Source organism: Podarcis melisellensis (assembly GCF_964234715.1).
Source record: "Podarcis melisellensis genome assembly, chromosome: 4".
In the NCBI taxonomy this organism is placed as follows: Eukaryota; Metazoa; Chordata; class Lepidosauria; order Squamata; family Lacertidae; genus Podarcis; species Podarcis melisellensis.
The window spans coordinates 96,193,781-96,212,997 of NC_138531.1; the positions used below are offsets into that span (position 1 = coordinate 96,193,781).

Sequence of the window (19,217 nt, forward strand, 5' to 3'; positions counted from 1 at the left end):
ACAAATAGGCATCATCATCTAAGCTCCCTGCCCAGGGCTGGATTAAGGCCTTTAGAGGCCTCAAGCGGTGCAAAGATTCTGGTGCCCTCCATGTAATTCGAAATAAATTTATGAAGTAAAAAAAAGCATTACTAAAAATGGGGGAAGAGTGCTGAGTGAAGCCTCAGGAAGTCCAACAAGCTCTCTGCCTTACTTGAATTTCATAAAATCATAGGAATTGTTTAGATTGAAGGTCCTTGAGCAGTGCCAGATTTACGTATAAGCTAAACAAGCTATAGCTTAGGGGCCCACTCTCTTGGGGCCCCCAAAAGTTAAAGGGGAAAAACTAGATGTACATTTCCAAAATATAAGATAAAAAACAAATTAAATAAAACCTACATACAACAACAGTATTTTGTGTTGTGCAGGTTCCTATGATGTAAGTCATGGGCCCCACCTGCTAGCCTGCTCCCTAAAATATCATTGTTTTGCTCATTTCTTTATATAGGGTGTCTACATTCTGCATGGACTGGTTGCATGGCAACATGTGCAAATGGCTTTAGATACCTATTAGGTCCATAAATTAGGACCCCATGGACCAGAGCACGCCAGGCACTCCTGTCTTCCACTGCCTCCTGCAGTTTTGTCAAACTCATGCTGGTAGCTTCGAGAACACTGTCCAACCATCTCGTTCTCTGTCGTCCCCTTCTCCTTGTGCCCTCCATCTTTCCCAACATCAGGGTCTTTTCCAGGGAGTCTTCTCTTCTCATGAGGTGGCCAAAGTCTTGGAGCCTCAGCTTCATGATCTGTCCTTCCAGTGAGCACTCAGGGCTGATTTCCTTCAGAATGGATCAGTTTGATCTTCTTGCAGTCCATGGGACTCTCAAGAGTCTCCTCCAGCACCATAATTCAAAAGCATCCATTCTTCGGCGATCAGCCTTCTTTATGGTCCAGCTCTCAGCATGTAGCATATAGTCAACACAAAAAACAGCGGCAATTTGTTGTTGACAAAAATAGCTGGACATATAAAGGGCCCCATTACCTTCAGTAGCTTAGGGCCTCATCAAACCTAAATCCAGGCCTGCCCCTGAGAGTCGTCTAGTCCCCTGCGATGCAGGAGCATGTAGGTGGCCTGTATGGGGATAAAACCCATGACCTGGAAGTTATCAGCACCATGCTCTAATCAGCTGAGCTAACTTGTGGGATTTTAATCAGCATACCCAGGCACTCCTGTCTTCCACTGCCTCCCACAGTTTGGCAGGCGTCAAATGCATGTCGCTGAAACTGCATGAGCTGAACATGCATCAGATGTGATCATGCTGTCAAAAAAGGTAAAGGGACCCCTGACCATTAGGTCCAGTCGCGGACGACTCTGGGGTTGTGGCGCTCATCTCACTTTATTGGCCGAGGGAGCTGGCGTACAGCTTCCGGATCACGTGGCCAGCAGGACTAAGCCACTTCTGGCGAACCAGAGCAGTGCATGGAAACGCCGTTTACCTTCCCGCCAGAGTGGTACCTATTTATCTACTTGCACTTTGACGTGCTTTTGAACTGCTAGGTTGGCAGGAGCAGGGACCGAGCAACGGGAGCTCACCCCGTCACGGGGATTCGAACCACTGACCTTCTGATCAGCAAGTCCTAGGCTCTGTGGTTTAACCCACTGCCACCCCCGTCCCTGTGATCACGCTCTAATAAATAGCAAATAAATAACCCACCTTGCGTGCTACAAGTTCCAAAGTCAGTCCCTTGCACCTGTGTTCCAAAAGAGAGTTGCCGGCAAGGCAAGGTAAGGCAATCTGAAACAACGCTCTGACTTGTGATTTAGAAACCCAAAATCTCTGCTGAATCCATTGTTTCCCCCAGTGGTCTTGTAAGGGGGAACTGGAAAGAAGGAGGGACTCGCGGGTGGGAGAAGATGAACGTGTGGAAAAAGAAGCAGAAGCGAAGGTGGGAAACTTCTCTCGCGTCCCGTCAATTGTGTTTTGATCACTTAACAGGATGATGGGGATAATTAGGGAGTATGTTCCATTGTCTATGACATTACGCATACAGTTGCATCATGCGCCGCAGGGAACAATTTCACGCCAGCAGGTGGATGCGTTGGTTAACTGAAGAGGATGTTTCCATTTTGACCTAACGATCATCCCCCAATTAGCATCCTCCCCCTATGGGTGAATTCCTGGGAGGAGTCAAATGACTGAAACAGGTCTATGCAAAACGCTCACCCCACCCACCCAAGTGAGGGCACAGTGGTACTTAGAATGCTTTAAGTGGAAACCTGGGACTCGTTCTTAGTTATCCTGGGGCCATTTTGGAAAAAAGAAAGCCTGTTTTCGTTTAGGCTCTTTTTCCTTCCTCTTTTTCAACAACAACAAAAATGTTGAAACTGGAAGCGGTCCTGAACCAAAGTCCTGAAATCTAAACACACCCAAGCTTTAGGGAGCATTCGTAGCTTGAATCTGGAGTTGGCGTTCCTGCTAATGCACCCTGCCCTCTTGGATTCTCCCAGAACCATCCCAGAACCCTCCCAGATTCCGCAAACGGCCAAGTTGCACAAGGCCTAGATGGGAAGAAGAAGAAGAAGAGTTTGGATTTGATATCCCGCCTTTCACTCCCTTTAAGGAGTCTCAAAGCGGCTAACATTCTCCTTTCCCTTCCTCCCCCACAACAAACACTCTGTGAGGTGAGTGGGGCTGAGAGACTTCAGAGAAGTGTGACTAGCCCAAGGTCACCCAGCAGCTGCATGTGGAGGAGCAGGGAAGCGAACCCGGTTCCCCAGATTACGAGACTGCTGCTCTTAACCACTACACCACACTGGCTCTCTGGAACCAATAGCTTTAAACTGCACAGAATTGGTGCGCAACTCTGCATCTTGAGAATTACGTTTCCAATGGGCCAGCGCTATTGCGTTGATAGATTTTCCCTCATGATTATCTCTGCCGTGGTCTTGCTAAGCGAAAGAAATACAACCTGGAGAGGAAGATAAATCTTGACAGGAACCGGTTTGCAAAACATCTCCGCCGATTTATGAGCGCCAGTAACAAGCATGTGCTGAACCGGGGAGAAAAGATGGTTTCTATTCAGCTTTGGGGATGGAACTTCCTTATAAGGAAAACCCTGTTTAACCTTATCTTTTAAATGAGGCCCTTCGAGTTTCCTAACACCAGCCTCCCACCTTCTTCCTAAAACACTTACCAACAGTTTTGAAATAAGCGGTAAATGATACCAGACTAGGATGCAGTTAATGGAAAGGGAAATGGAGAATAGGGGAAAGAGTGAAAGACAAAGCAGGAATATCTCTGCCCTTCACTGGAAAGGCTGAAACAACTTAGGTTTCCAAAAAATAAATAAATCAGTTGATTCAATTCTCTATGAAATGAGCAATTCTACTTGGAAAGACAAATGCTTAACTTTCCCCCATCCCTTTTAGATTAGTGAGCTCTGGTTTGGTTTGTGGAACAGCTATGGGGAAGCGCCAAAGCCAGGGATGTAAGGAGGTATTGATTTTCATATTGCCCTACAGTGGTGCCTCGCAAGACGAAAAGAATCCGTTCTGCGAGTCTCTTTGTCTAGCGGTTTTTTCGTCTTGCGAAGCAAGCCCATTGACGGATTAGCGGATTAGCGCTATTAGCGCTATTAGCGGCTTACCGGCTTACCGGATAAGCAGATAAGCAGCTTAGAAAAAGGGGGGGAAAGGAAAAAAACCCCGCAGGAACTCGCAAGACATTTTCGTCTTGCGAAGCAAGCCCATAGGAAATTCGTTTTGCGAAGCACCTCCAAAACGGAAAACTCTTTCGTTTAGCGAGTTTTCCGTCTTGCGAGGCATTCGTTTTGCGGGGCACCACTGTATGTTCATTGCAATCTGCACTTTCTGTTCTGCTACAGTTTTGCTTCCACTAAAACCTGCTTCATTCATCTCCTTATATGCTACAGGCTGTGCATTTTAACAGAAGGCAAACTGTAGAAACATTAATTGGTTGTGTGATATTTGCAGACTAATAATAATAATAATAATAATAAATTATTTATACCCCATCCTTCCCAATTGAGAAAACCGGGCTCAGGGCGGCTAACAACAAATTTAAAACACTTAATTGATGCAACAAAAAACAGCATAAAATACAGTATAAAATGGGAATAACAATAAATTCAAAAATCAATTTAAGGGGAAAATCCATCCAATAAACATTAGATGATCACCAGAGTTAGCTGGCTAAATTAGTCCTATTTGGGCCAGCGGGGAGACCAGGGGAGAATTAGCTGTGGGATCCCAGAGCAGGTAATCTAAAAAAAAGCAGGAATCTCTGGTAGCGGGCACTTGGGAGTTCTTTTCAAACAGCCATTGGGATGCCCCTGTCAATCAGAATAAACTACACTGGGGTAAATGGGAAAATAGTTGAATTTAGCACACAGTATTCATCTACGCTCCTTTATTCTTTGGCATGATGTGATCTTTGCTGCCCGGATAAGTCGAAGACAAGAAAGGAAAGGGGGAGGAAGAGTTTGCAGGGTGGTGAAGGGAGAGACAGATTCTTATCTGGAACACAGATATCAGAAGATTGCATCTGCCGGCCAGGCTAAAGGTCCACCATGCTGTTTTCTACTGCAGAAGAGATGTCTTTTCTGGGAAGCCCATCAATGTAGGGCATGAGGGCAATGGCGGAAAGAGTGTGGTGTGTTGGTGTTTAGTCGTTTATTCATGTCCGACTCTTCGTGACCCCATGGACCAGAGCACGCCAGGCACTCCTGTCTTCCACTGCTTCCCGCAGTTTGGTCAATCTCATGCTGGTAGCTTCGAGAACACTGTCCAACCATCTCGTCCTCTGTCGTCCCCTTCTCCTTGTGCCCTCCATCTTTCCCAACATCAGGGTCTTTCCCAGGGAGTCTTCTCAGGAGGTGGCCAAAGTCTTGGAGCCTCAGCTTCAGGATCTGTCCTTCCAGTGAGCACTCAGGGCTGGTTTCCTTCTGAATGGAGAGGTTTGATCTTCTTGCAGTCCATGGGACTCTCAAGAGTCTCCTCCAGCACCAGAATTCAAATGCATCCATTCTTTGGCGATCAGCCTTCTTTATGGTCCAGCTCTCACTTCCATACATCACTACTGGGAAAACCAGAGCTTTAACTATACGGACCTTTGTTGGCAAGGTGATGTCTCTGCTTTGTAAGATGCTGTGTGTCTTAACATCTGCAGATTCAGGGCCGTGGTCCTAGTCTAAACATGAGAAGAACAAAAGATGAGCCTGTTGGATCAGGCCAATGGTCCATCTAGTCTAGCATCCTGTTTGCCAACCTGATGCCTTCAAGTAGGACTTGAGCTCAAGAACACTTGCGTTCCTGAACAACTGCTATTCAGAGGCATAGGGCCTCTAGCAGTGGAAGAAGAACATAGTTGTGATGACCTCCATGAATTTGTCTAATCCTCTCACACCTTTCACCCCACGCTTCTCTCCTACAAATCACACCCTTTCCTGCTGATGATTTTCTGGCAATCCAGGGGGTTTACAGTCACGAAAGTTCCTCCCGAACCCTCCAGCTTCTCCTGCACGCCTGTTTTTAGCTTGTGAACCTTTACTCCAAATATTTGTCTTCTCGGCTAATTTGTGTAGGAGCGATTGCGCTGAGGTTTGCTGCCGGCGGCCATCCTGGCTCGCAGGGGTGTCTTTCGAGCGACGCCTTCGGTCCAGCACTAGACAAACATGCAGCATGTGGCCGCAAATTGTGGGTTTTTGGCTCCCGGGGGGACGTTCTGCAACGAACGAGCCGCGCCAAGCCTTCCAGAGATCTGTAAATATTTGCACGCATCTCTTCTCCCCCCCTTAGGCCACCCCACACCCCTGGAAGAAAAAAGAAGTGGGTGATGAGAACGGCCGGCTTAAGAGAGCCAGGAAAGGGGAGGGAGAGTTAAACCTGGATAGGAACTCAAATCTGAAATAACAAACAGGAGGCCAGGCTGAGTCAGAAATAAATAAAAGGACAGGCCGAGAATGAGATCTCAGCACTTCATTAATCCCATAACTTCTCATAAGCATTACCTCATGAGGAATTTCATATAAATCTCTTCGGATTCATTTCCATCCATTACCCGATGGTCCACGGCGTAGGGTCCAGCAATCTTCAGCTCCACCACCACCTCGCTTTCCCTCCCCTGCTTCTCGCCAACCAGATCTCATGTTGAATTATGGCCGCGTCCAAAGCGACGGAGCACGCCAGGCTGTTTTGGAAGAGACGTTGAAGCCGTTTGTAAAGAGAGAGAGAGAGAAAAAATCACAGCTTTTCCACATCCATTGGACCTTGTGTTTATTGGCAGTTGGCATTGTGCAGCTGCAACCAGAAACTGAGTCCAGAATGGCGCTGCTGTGAAGTTTGGACCACGGTTAAGAGGGGGCGATGCATGGCCTTTGTGTGGTATTTGGGGGGGGGGGGGTTGCTGGAGGAATGAGATTTAGGGCTTGCCAAAAAATTCTTTGCTTCGGCCTAGTATACCTGAAGGAGCGTCTCCACCCCCATCATTCTGCTCATACTCGGAGGTCCAGCTCCGAGGGCCTTCTGGCAATTCCCTCTCTGCGAGAAATGAGGTTACAGGGAACCAGGCAGAGGGCCTTCTCGGTGGTGGCTCCCGCCCTATAGAACGCCCTCCCGTCAGATGTCAAGGAAATACAGTGGTACCTCGGGTTACATACGCTTCAGGTTACAGACTCCGCTAACCCAGAAATAGTACCTCGGGTTAAGAACTTTGCTTCAGGATGAGAACAGAAATTGCACGGCAGCAGCGGGAGGCCCCATTAGCTAAAGTGGTACCTCAGGTTAAGAACAGTTTCTGGTTAAGGACGAACCTCCAGAATGAATTAAGTTCTTAACCTGAGGTACCACTGTATCCGACTTTTAGAAGACATCTGAAGGGAAGCATGTTTAGGGAACTTTTTAATGTTTGAAGTTTTATTCTGTTTCTAATGTTCTGTTGAAAGCCACCCAGAGTGGCTGGGGAAACCCAGCCAGATGAGACTAGACCAGGAGTAGCCGATACCCATTTTTCGCAGAGAATTCTGATTGGGTTCACATTTAAAGGACAATCTAAGACCACATTGTCGTCACCAAATGTTGCATGGTGGTTCCTGAGGTCAGGGAGCAGGTTTTTGTCTATGTTTGAATACAGTTAGGTGCCATTTTGAATCAACATGGCGGGCAGAACCTTTCAGAACTGCACTGATTTGGGGGTTTCTTAGAATCCCCAAGCAACACCAGATATGAGGCTGCTGCAGCTTTGCATTAGGGGAAATTGCTTTGCAAACAAAAATTGTGTGTATTAGGAGAAATTCACACAGGAATGCTGATGAATTTGCATGAGGACCTTTTTAAGAAAAGGGGGGAACTGATTTGGCAGTGTGAAGAACTGAACTTAAGGCCGGCAAAGTAAGAACCTGAGAGAAATGGAAAACTGACAGAATGCGCCCATCACTAACTAAAAACCCCATCATCCCTGATCCTAGACAAAGCTGTGTGGGGCTCATGTGAGTTGTCCCCCCAAATTGGGGCGGGGAATTACATTTCTCACCCCTGGAGTAGACAGCACTGAGCTCAATAGACAAAGAGTCTGATCTGGCATAAAGCACATTCTTATATTCGTGTGGTCACGGCAAAAGGCAGCGTTTTGAGGGGGGATTCCCTCCACCCCAATATTAAGAAAAGAACAGCACTCCTTTGAGCAGAAAGAAAAACAACTCCCGCAGCTGCGTTGCAAGGATTGCCCTGCTGGGATGGCTTCCTTTAATGTGGCAGTTCAAAGGAGACAAGTGTTTTCACTCCTCTTCACATGTCCCCTGAAAGAAAGTGTCCCTATTTTGCAGGGGCAGCCCTAGATTTATATTAGCTGTCCCAGTTTCTGATTTGATCCAGGAATGTCCTGCTTTTCCTTAGGACGTTCCTGTTTTCATCAGAGAAATGTTGGAGGGTATGGAATGGAATGTCCCTATTTTCAGCAGAAAATGTTGGAGGGTATGGAATAGACTGTCTCTATTTTCAGCAGAGAAATGTTAGAGGTCATGGAACAGAATGTTCCTATTTTCATCGGAGAAATGTTGGCAGGTACGGAATAGGGTGTCCCTATTTTCATCAGAGAAATGTTAGAGGTCATGGAACAGACTAGGGTGTCCCTATTTTCATCAGAGAAATGTTGAGGGTACGGAATAGGGTGTCCCTATTTTCATCAGAGAAACGTTGGAGGGTATGGATCGCATGTCCCTATTTGAATTAAAGAAATGTTGGAGGGTATGGAATAAGGTCCCCTATTTTCATTAGAGAAATGTTGAGGGTACGGAATAGGGTGTCCCTATTTTCATCAGAGAAACGTTGGAGGGTATGGATTGCATGTCCCTATTTTCATTAGAGAAATGTTGGAGGGTATGGAATAAGGTCCCCTATTTTCATCAGAGAAATGTTAGAGGTCATGGAACAGAATAGGGTGTCCCTATTTTCATCAGAGAAACGTTGGAGGGTATGGACTAGGACGTCCCTATTTCCATCAGAAAATTTTGGAAGGTGTGCATCAGCCCCTTCCAGTTTGGAGGCGTGAGCACCCACAAAAGAAGGTCCCGATCCAAATTCGGTGCCCGGAAAAGTGGGATGCTGTAACCTGTGCAAATGCTGCAATTTCAGCAGACGTGTCTCTGTTTGTGTCCTGTCTCCTCTTCCTGCAATGCCAGGGGGAGACCATGCATTGCGTTTGAGGATAGAAACGTAGGACGTCACTTTCAGCTAAATTGGACTATTGGTCCTTCTTGGAAGAGGCTGTCCGAGGTTCCAATCAGGAGATATTCCCAGCCCTCCATGGAGAGAGGCTGAAGATCGGACTTGGGCCCTTCTGCATGTGAAACAGATGCTCTACGGCTGAGCTTCAGCCCTTTCCCCGAAAGGGAAAAGTCTTCCCAGGCGGAGATGCTTTTGGCCGCTTCCAACCTGATGATGTCTTGGTTCCTTTCCAGCTCCCAGTCCCACAAGGAGCCTGATGGGCTTTGCAGCTGAGTTCCTCAGGCATCCTTCCCCACCCTCCAGCCTTTGGCATCCCCAGCTTATGACGTTTTCTGTCTTGCAGGCAATGCAACAAGACCTCCAACGGCAGCGACAGCTGTGACCTTATGTGCTGCGGCCGCGGCTACAACCCCTACATGGACAAAGTGGTGGAGCGCTGCCACTGCAAGTACCACTGGTGCTGCTACGTCACCTGCAAAAAGTGCGAGAGGACTGTCGAGAGATACGTGTGCAAGTGAGGCCCCCTCCTCGCGCCACTCGGCTCCCCTCTGGGCCCACAGACTTGAGACATCTGTGCCACATTCCCCACCCTCCTCCCCAGCGCTTTTCGGACAGGAGAAAAGCTTTCCGAACCCTGGACGATGTTTGCCTTTTAAACAAGAAACCCACAAGACTGTTGGAAAGCCATCACAACGCTGGAATGACCAGACATTTCATAAATTGTCAGCTTTGGGGAAGCATCTTTCGCAATCCGTGGAGGACGGCGTGGCTTAAGCTGGCAAACAGGTGTTGGCGCTTGGATCTGCCTTGCCAAAACAACCACAAAGACCAAACTCGGTTCTTATATAGTGGACAACCGGCCTCCTTGTTATTGTTCAATACGTGGCCACTAAGTGCCTTCTGTGTGTGCTATGGGCTGGGGGAATGGGAAGCGGGTTGCCAGGAATGGGATAAAAACACATGGAAGTCAATACAGGAGAGCCTTTGTTTCTCTGTTGTAATGTAACATGACATTTGATAGCGGACAAAGGAAATTCTATAGTGTTTTACTGCAGAGGCTCTCCCTCTCCCTCTCTCCACTGGATCCCTTTTCACAACATCGTTCTTTTATTGGATGGGAGTGCCGTCAAAGGAGGAAAGATCCCCATAGTATTTTGCCCCCGTTTTCCCCATCCTTCTAGGGTTGAGTGACTGTGCCTGGTGTGAGCGATTGCTTTTGACCAGGAAACTTGGGTCTTCAGCTGTTTTTGGACTACAACTCCCATCATCCCTGACCGCTGGTCCTGCTAGCTAGGGATGATGGGAGATGTAGTCCAAAAAGAGCTGGAGACCCAAGTTTGGGTAACCCTGCTTTTGACACACGGTCGCCTTGAGAAGCTGATGACACAGCAGAAAGGAGTAGGCAAGGATCGAGCCCCGTTCTTCAAAAGTGAGCTCTCACTGTTGTGAATTTCACAATGTTTCTCGCTTTCTCTTCAGTTCTCTCTTGTATACCTTGTTCAGAGGCTCCTGCGCTTGCAGAGCATGTCCAGAAGGAGGCGGTAAGCCATGCATCTGAATTGGCGGGGGGGGGAGGGCACAAACATCAAGAACAACACGGGAGAGACTTGGGGCACCTCCAGGCTGTCTTAGTTTTGTGGGTAGGATTCAGTTGCAGACCAGCAAAGACAGGTTGCACAATTGGAACCAAACTAGCAGTCTTGGGGACTGTTGCTGGAAGGAAAGTGATGGGGAAGAGCTCTTGCTGGTTGCCTAGCCTCCCTGCAGGCAAATCAAGATGCATGCTCAATAAGGAGGCCATCTGCAAGTGCTCAAAGTCCTACACTTGCAGCAACCACTACCTCCTCCAGCTTTAGATTTGGGGCTGGGCAGTTGGAGGGTAGCCTCCCCCCAGAGTTGGCATCAGGTTTCTGGGAGCCCTGGACAGGGTGTCTTCTGGGGGATCCCCATTGCAAACTGGGGGTCTTCCCAAGGAAGCTTATGAGGTGGCAGTGGGGAAGAGACCCTTGTGCTTTGATATTTTTCTGAGGACAGCGGGCACACTGCAAAGCAGAGCGCGCCCCTGAGGCTGTAGCTGCACGCTGCCTTCTTATCTCTAGAATGCTTCTAAGTCCTGAATGGGGCGAGCGACTGCCACCTTGGCATCATGGCACACTTGCCAAGAAAGCCAAACAAAAGAAAACAATGCCAGCAACCAACATCAGCACCAATGGGCACTTTGGGGTTGCCCTGGCAATTGCCTGAGCATGCTGGGTGCCGACGCCAGGCCTGGCTTCACCCCTGTCAGCCGTGAGAAGTCCGTGGAGCCTCCAGGTTCAAGAGAAGTCTTTCTCGAAATACCAGTTGCTGGGAATACAGGGTCAGGGATGGCAACTGTTGTCTTTGTGGGATTCTGGGATGCACCTGATGGACCACTCCCGGGATCACGATGCTGAGATTTCGTGCCAATCCAGTAGGGCTCTTCCTTATGTCCTGGCCCCAGACCAGCCAGCTGCTGATCCTTGCATTGATCCACCTTGAAAGAGAGCTTCAGCGGCAAAGGACAATCTCATGCGTCCCACTCATGGTGGCAAGATATGGCTGGGAATGTGCATAATCTTGGATTGGTACCCAAAGTTAAGCTGTTATTATTCCTAAGCAGAGAATCGTGGCATGGCACTGCTGTAAGTGTGTAGCACAGATGGGACCTAAAATAACCACGGCAAGTGATGCGTTGAGGAAAACCACATGGCAGATTTTGTGGTGGTTGTTTTTTTTAAAATATATATATATAGTTATACAGTGGTACCTCAGGTTAAGTACTTAATTCGTTCTGGAGGTCCGTTCTTAACCTGAAACTGTTCCTAGCCTGAAGCACCACTTTAGCTAATGGGGTCTCCTGCTGCCACTGCTCCACCAAAGCACGATTTCTGTTCTTATCCTGAAGCAAAGTTCTTAACCTGAAGCACTGTTTCTGGGCTAGCGGAGTCTGTAACCTGAAGCGTATGTAACCCGAGGTACCACTATAGAGTCGTACCTTGGAAGCCAAACGCCTTGGGAGTTGAACATTTTGGCTCACGGATGCCACAAACCCGGAAGTGAGTGTTCTGGTTTGCGAAAGTTCTTTGGAACCCAAACGTCCGACCCGACTTCCCCAGCTTCCGATTGGCTGCTCGGACTGTTTCGGGAGTCGGACGGACTTCCGGAATGGATTCTGTTCGACTCCTGAGGTACCACTTTATAGCCGAGTTCGAAGCTTGGAAGCTGGATCTAGCCAGTCCCTCAATCTGTCTCATTCACACATCACTTGCATTGCTTAAAAAAGTTCATAAAACACAGAGAAGTCTCGTTGGTAAAGGAAAAAACGGTTCTTTACTTATAGTTTCTTCAGATTTACAAGGATGGCTTTGGATTTTAAACCTTACATGGTGGGAACTGGTTTCTCGTGGCTGCTTCATGCAAGAGAGGGGAAGGAAGAGTTTGGGAAGGGGAAGGGTATAGCTTGGGAATTTGGCAGGAAACCGCGAAGAATATTCATCCCTGACTATCTATTAGTCTCAGGGACACGGGTGGCGCTATGGGTTAAACCACAGAGCCTAGGACTTGCCGATCAGAAGGTCGGCAGTTCGAATCCCCACGGCGGGGTGAGCTCCCGTTGCTCTGTCCCAGCTCCTGCCAACCTAGCAGCGAGAAAGCACGTCAAAGTGCAAGTAGATAAATAGGTACCATTCCAGCGGGAAGGTAAACGGCATTTCCGTGCGCTGCTCTGGTTCGCCAGAAGCGGCTTAGTCATGCTGGCCACATGACCTGGAAGCTGTACACTGGCTCCTTCTGCCTGTAAAGCGAGATGAGCGCCGCAACCCCAGAGTCGGTCACGACTGGACCTAATGGTCTGGGGTCCCATTACCTTTACCTATTAGTCTCAGCCTTGCCCTCTCATGAACGGCAATGTTGCTTATACCCAACCACAGACAGGGAGAAAGGTTTGTGTTGGACACACCTGGGCTGTGGGTGGTTCTGCTAGGCCAGGGATGAGAAAGGTGTGGACATAGGTCATCTCTGCCAACCCCCTGATCAGCAGGAATCACAACTAAAGAATTATCGCTGGTACCCCGAGTCTCACTGCAGTTGGTTCTGGAGGGGGGGTGCATGTTTGGGTGTGTATGCTAGCTACAGACAAAGAGTCTTGAGAAGGATATGCATGAATTTCAGACACTGACATTGTCCCTTATTGGCAGACCTCGCTGAAAACACTGGGACAGGCTGCACGTTCCTGCCAGGATTAATCCCAGCACAGAACCACTATCTTTCGCTGATGTACATATTTTGTTTTGTATGCGGAACATACAGAAATATTTATGAAAATATATCCGATGCTTTCCCCTCCCCCTATTCTACTTTATATATAAATATTATATATATTATATATATATATATATTATAAGCAAGCTTAACAATGGTATGAAATAAAGGCTGGAATTGCACACAAATCTTGAGAATGCTTATTAGCCCGAAGCAATGCTTTTCCTGGGCAGGGGCTGGCAGCTTGAGTCTCAGATGCCATTGGGGCAGTGTGGCATAGTGGCTAGAGTGCCACTCAGTTATGAAGCTCACTGGGTGACCTCGGGGCCTGTCACTGCCTCTCAGCCTAACCTACCTCACAGGGTTGTTGTGAGAATAAAACGGGGGGGGGGGGAGAGACTGAATATAAATGGAATGCATACATGAGCAGGTTCACATGATCATCACCTGCACCAGTGAAAAGCACTCTCTGGTATTTTTTAAAAAATAAATAGTTATTAAACTTTTCCAGAAGAAATACATCGTAAAACAAAAAGAAAAAAACAACAAAAATACATAAAGTACAAAAACAGAAAAAATAAAAGCACATAAAATTTCCATTTACTTATTTTCTTTTAACTTATTTTCCAGACCTCCTCATACCTCCCTTCCTTATATTCCAGTTCAAATTATTAACTCAGCAAATTATTAGTTCTCGCCATTAATTTTGCTTATTTCAAAATCTTATTTTTCATATCTCTTAAAACATTACAGCTGGAAACCGCTTAACTTCTATCCAACATCATTCTAGCATTCCTTAATTTTGCAATATTTCTGAAGATAATCTTTGAATTTCTTCGAATCTTCTTCCGCCGACTCTTTTCCCTGGTCTCAGATTCTGCCGGTCATTTCTGCCAGTCCCATAGAAAAGCACTCTCTGGTAGATACTGGGAGTCCTAGGGCAGTGGCAAAACCCACCATAGATGCTGGCTTGAATTTCCCGACCACCAAGAAATGCCCACCATCTAGGTCTCACAGTCCTCATGCCAATTTCCTACCACATCCACGAAGTAGCTTCTCCCCAAGGCCTTGTGGGGAATTTAAATGGCTGCTCTCAACCTCCTGTTGCACATTGGAACACTGTTGTCCAGTATGTCTTTCAGGTCCCAACCACATAGGAACCTAATACAATGGTACCTCGGGTTAAGAACTTAATTCATTGTGGAGGTCCGTTCTTAACCTGAAACTCTTCATAACCGGAGGTATCACTTTAGCTAATGGGGCCTCCCACTGCCACTGCGCCGCCGCAGGGCGATTTCTGTTCTCATCCTGAAGCAAATTCTTAACCCAAGGTACTATTTGTGGGTTAGCGGAGTCTGTAACCTGAAGCGTCTGTAACCCGAGGTACCACCGTATATTGGTGGGTGCACGAGAGAGCCCTTCATTGAGGTTCTCTTCTAGCCTGTATATGAAGGACATCAACAAAGGGACATAGGAAGCTGTTTCAAAAGAAAGTCCTTCTTCACGCAGTGCAAGGTTAAACTATGGAACTCATTGCCACAGGAGGCAGTGAGGGCCACCATCTTGGATGGCTTTAAAAGAAGGTTGGGCAAATGCATGGAGAAGACTAAAGATGGCTTCTAGCCATGATGGCTATTCTCCACCTCACAGCTGGAGGCGGTAAGTCTACCAAATACCATTTGCTCAAAACCATAGGAGGGGAGCGTGTTCTTGGGTCCTGCTCATGGGCCTGCTTTGGAGTATCTGGTTGGCCACTGTGTGAGCAGGATGATGGACCAGACAGGTAAGTTGGCCCCTTATCTCTCTCACCCTGACCTAGCCACTGTGATCCACACGACGGTCACCTCCAGACTGGAGTATTGTAACTTGCTCTACGTGGGGCTGCCCTTGAGACTGACCCAGAAACATCTGCGGGTGCAGAATGCTGCGGCGAGACTCCTTACGGGGTCCTCACCGCGAGATCACTTTCACCCGGTGCTATACTAGCTGCACTGGCTTCCGGTGGAGTACAGGATCAGGTTCAAGGTGCTGGTTTTAACCTTTAAAGCCCTTCACGGCCCAGGACCATCGTACCTACGGGACCGCCTCTCCTGGTATGTCCCACGGAGGACCTTATGGTCTTCAAACAAAAACATCTTGAAGGTCCCAGGCCACAGAGAGGTTAGGCTGGCCTCAACCAGAGCCAGGGCTTTTTCGACCGTGGCCCCAATCTGGTGGAACGCTCTGTCACAAGAGACTAGGGCCCTGCGGGAATTGACATCTTTCCACAGGGCCTGCAAGACAGAGCTGTTCCACCAGGCCTTTGGCCAAGGCACAGCCTGACCCCCTCCTTCTGTAATCCTCACAGAACTCTAGCCCAATGGTTGCCATTCATTTGATTTTGAATTGATTTTGGAACGAATTGATTTTAGAATGCTGTGTTACTTTTATTGTTGTTAGCCGCTCTGAGCCCAGCTTTGGCTGGGGAGGGGGGATATAAATAAAATATTATTATTATTATTATTATTAGACCATTGGCCTGATCCATTCCTTTGTCACTTCCCTTTTCAGCTCTTAGAACTGTTTGCTGATATGGACCATCTTGCATGACCTGCTACAGCAGCGATGGGGCACCTTGGCCCTGGGGGCTTGCACGCGGCCCTTCAGCCCTCTTTATCTGGCCCCTGGGACTCCCCCCAGGTTACACCCCATCCTGGCCCTGCTTTTCAATCTCCTCTTTTTGCCCCTCTAAAATGTACCCCATAACTTGGATAATCCTTCTTGCCTGTGTGGATGAAGATGAGGGAGAGATGGTTTGAGTAGGTGAACTTCACTCATTGCTCCACCCACTTTTGCTTCGGGCTCTACCCAGCCATGGGATGTGGCCCCGCCCCCTGAAGATTGCCTAGAAAGTTATGTGGCCGTTGGGCTGAGAAAAATTATTATTATTAAATTTTATTTATACCCCACCCTCCCCAGCCAAGACTGGGCTCAGGGCAGCTAACACCAGGTAATATATAAGCAATTGATTGAAATACAACTTAAAAACAAGATTTGTTATGTACTGAAGTTCTCACCCTGGGCCAGCAGGGGGATACTTTTCACACATATGCAAATAAGGGATTGAAAGTGACGTTCAGTGATTGGATAGTTACAGAAAGTTGTTACAGTTGCATTGTAGTGGAGCTCTATATAAGCAGGCTGGCTGAACCCTTCAGTTCAGTTCTGTTCTGGCCTGTGAATAAACAAGAGCTGTCTGAAGAATTGCTGTGTTGTCTGATATGTTCACCCACAACTTAACAAGATTAAAATACAACATTAAAATGCAGCCTCATTTCAGTCAGAACTCGAATCAAAAACTTTTTTGGGGGATGAAAACGTCAAATTTTCACCAAGGCCAACTCTCCAGACTGGTTCTATGTGGGCCAGAAAAAAGCCAGGGAAGTCCCCAAATCGGAGTTCCATCACAGAAGGAGAAAGAAAAAGGAGGGGGGAGAAAAAGGAATAAAAGGCCCCCTTCCTTGTGTTTTGGCCTCTTTCCAGGCTGTCTAATATCCTTTGGATGCCTCGCCTCATCTGTGGTAATAATGATGTCCGTTTGAGAAAACTCCCAGCTGCCCCTTTGTGGGGTTTTATTCTGTGTGTGTGTGTGTCTGTGTGTTGTTGCACAGGCAAAAGAGGAAAGTGCCTTTACATACACACACATACACACACACACACCGCAACAGACAAGGCAAATGACATTGTTTCCCATGAAGCTACACATTTGGGAGTTTGGGGGGGAAAGAGAGACCGAAGAGAGTTTGGGTGAGGAAAACTGCAATCTGAATGCAATTAACAATGGCTTTGTCAGGAAAGTGATAAACGGGTCCCGGAGGGATCAGCCTTGTTTCCTGCTAGAAAACAGACCCCTGAAGGCAGAACCACTCCAAGTGTCTTGCTGTGGAAGCCATGTGGCTGGTGTGCCGGGGAAGAGAAACCAGCCCTCTCTCCTTCTCGCAGGTTGCACGCACCGCTCCCTGGGACACGGCCTCCTCAACCTCTTCTGTACGGAACGTGCAAGGATGGCCAGGGACTGAGGATAGCTTCCCCAAATGTTGCAAACAGCACGAGAAAGGGATTTTTGCCTGGAGCAAAAGTACTGTAAACTGCCCTGCAGATGAAGGATGTAATATAAGTTTGATTAATAATAATAATACAGTGTCTATTGTTAATGGAGGAATCCGAGGGCTCCCTTGGACAAAAAGAGAAAGACACCAACCAGGACTCCCACCCACAACAAGATGAAGCAAGATGGAAGTCCTGAACAAAAGAAGACCCCAACTTTTATTAGCTACTAATCCCCCAAGCTACACCCCTAGAACTACATCATGACTACATCATTGACACATCACAAAAAGGAGGAGTTGAGTTGGCTGGTTCCTCCTCTTCCCCTCCCCATGAGTCATTTCCAGAGGACAAAAGGGAGTTAGCAGTTTCCTGCTCCCAGAGGGAAGATCTGATCATTGTCCTTTGTTCCAGTCCATGTTGAATCCACTCTCATATGCAAGTCTGTTGTGTCCTTGATGGTCCCAGACAGAAGACCTTCAAGGTTGCCATGCCAAGTGGGCACGGCTCCTGAGTACGTGTTGGTACAGTTAAGGGCTTATCAAAATGTATCAAACTATCTCCCTTTGATAGTCCTTCCTTCATGGAGCAAAATAAAATTGGACCGGTGTAAATCCGATGTATGGTTGATTTACTATGAATTTATAACAGAAACGTCGCATATGTCGTGTGTGAGTGTGTGTATGTGTCGTGTTTGTACAAACAGAATGATTGGAGGGGGGGGTTTTCCTGCAACACAATATGCAAATAGACACTGTATGGATAAAGTTGAAAGAACAACAACAATATACAAAATCGATAAAGACAATGTGAAAAACTTAGAGACGACATAAAAAAGCTAGAAGAAGGAATCACTGCAGATGGTGACAGCAGTCACGAAATTAAAAGACGCCTGCTTCTTGGGAGAAAAGCAGTGACAAACCTAGAGAGCATCTTAAAAAGCAGAGACATCACCTTGCCAACAAAGGTCCGTATAATTAAAGCTGTGGTTTTCCCAGCAGTTATGTATGGAAGTCAGAACTGGACCATAAAGAAGGCTGATCACCGAAGAATGGATGCTTTTGAATTCTGGTGCTGGAGGAGACTCTTGAGAGTCCCATGGACTGCAAGAAGATCAAAACTCTCCATTCTGAAGGAAATCAGCCCTGAGTGCTCACTGGAAGGACAGATCCTGAAGCTGAGGCTCCAAGACTTTGGCAACCTCATGAGAAGATAAGTGTATGTAACCTGAAACGTGTGTAACCCAAGGTACCACTGTATTCGCACTGGCATGCTTTCAAACTACTAGGTTGGCAGGAGCAAGGACTGAGCAACGGGTGCTCACCCTGTCACAGGGATTCGAACCACTGACCTCCTGATCGGCAAGCCCCAGGCTCTGTGCTTTAACCCACAGCGCCACCCGTGTCCCTAGTGCACTGCAATAGTCGGTGTCGTTGGCAAGGATGTGGTTGACACAACAGTCGTGTACCTGCAGAACCGTTGCTCCTGCCATCACAGCTGATAACTTGTTTTTGTAACGTAGTCATCCCATCAGTCGCCTGGGGGGTGGGAGACCATCTGGAGGGACCTTGAAATGCGTGAAAACAGAGCGTTTCTGTCTCCACCCCACCTTGCGAGATAATTCTCTTCCACCCTTAAGCCAAGATGGCCTGTCTCCGAAACATTCAAAGCGGTGGAGTCTCCAGCTGCTTCCCATGGGATAATCTTCAAGAAGGCTGTGAGATCTCCAGCTTCCTGACTGTCAGCTGAAAGAACAGAAACCAGAAAAGGTTTTAATCTCTCGCACATCCCTTTATCTCTCGACGCACCCCTTCCGTCATCCCTCTCAAGTCTTCCATCCTCCTCAGGCTACTTCGCACAGTTTATTTCCTGCCTTCTTCAGTTGCGTGTCTTTCCTGAGTCCTCGGGGAAAAGGAAGAACTGGAGAACACGGCTCAGGGTTGCGGATTGTGAACCAGGAGCAAATTTTTTGCAGAAGAAGAAGAAGAAGAAGAAGAAGAAGAAGAAGAAGAAGAAGAAGAAGAAGAAGAAGAAGAAGAAGAAGAAGAAGAATAGTAGTAGTAGTAGTAGTAGTAGTTTGGATTTGATATCCCGCCTTCCACTCCCTTTAAGGAGTCTCAAAGCGGCT

At 47.5% G+C, this 19,217-nt stretch overlaps 1 protein-coding gene and 1 long non-coding RNA gene across 2 annotated transcripts in view; both read left to right on the forward strand.

Moving 5' to 3' along the window:
• Positions 1–11,479, forward strand: part of WNT11 (Wnt family member 11) — a 60,594-nt gene extending 49,115 nt beyond the window's left edge. The window contains exon 7 of the mRNA XM_081910025.1: positions 9,066–11,479. Coding sequence (XP_081766151.1) covers positions 9,066–9,240 — 175 coding nt within the window. The 3' untranslated portion in view covers positions 9,241–11,479. The remainder of the gene's footprint in view (positions 1–9,065) is intronic.
• LOC309369440 overlaps positions 1–19,217 on the forward strand; it is a 352,208-nt gene that overhangs the window by 154,286 nt on the left and 178,705 nt on the right. The gene's annotated exons all lie outside the window — the stretch shown is intronic.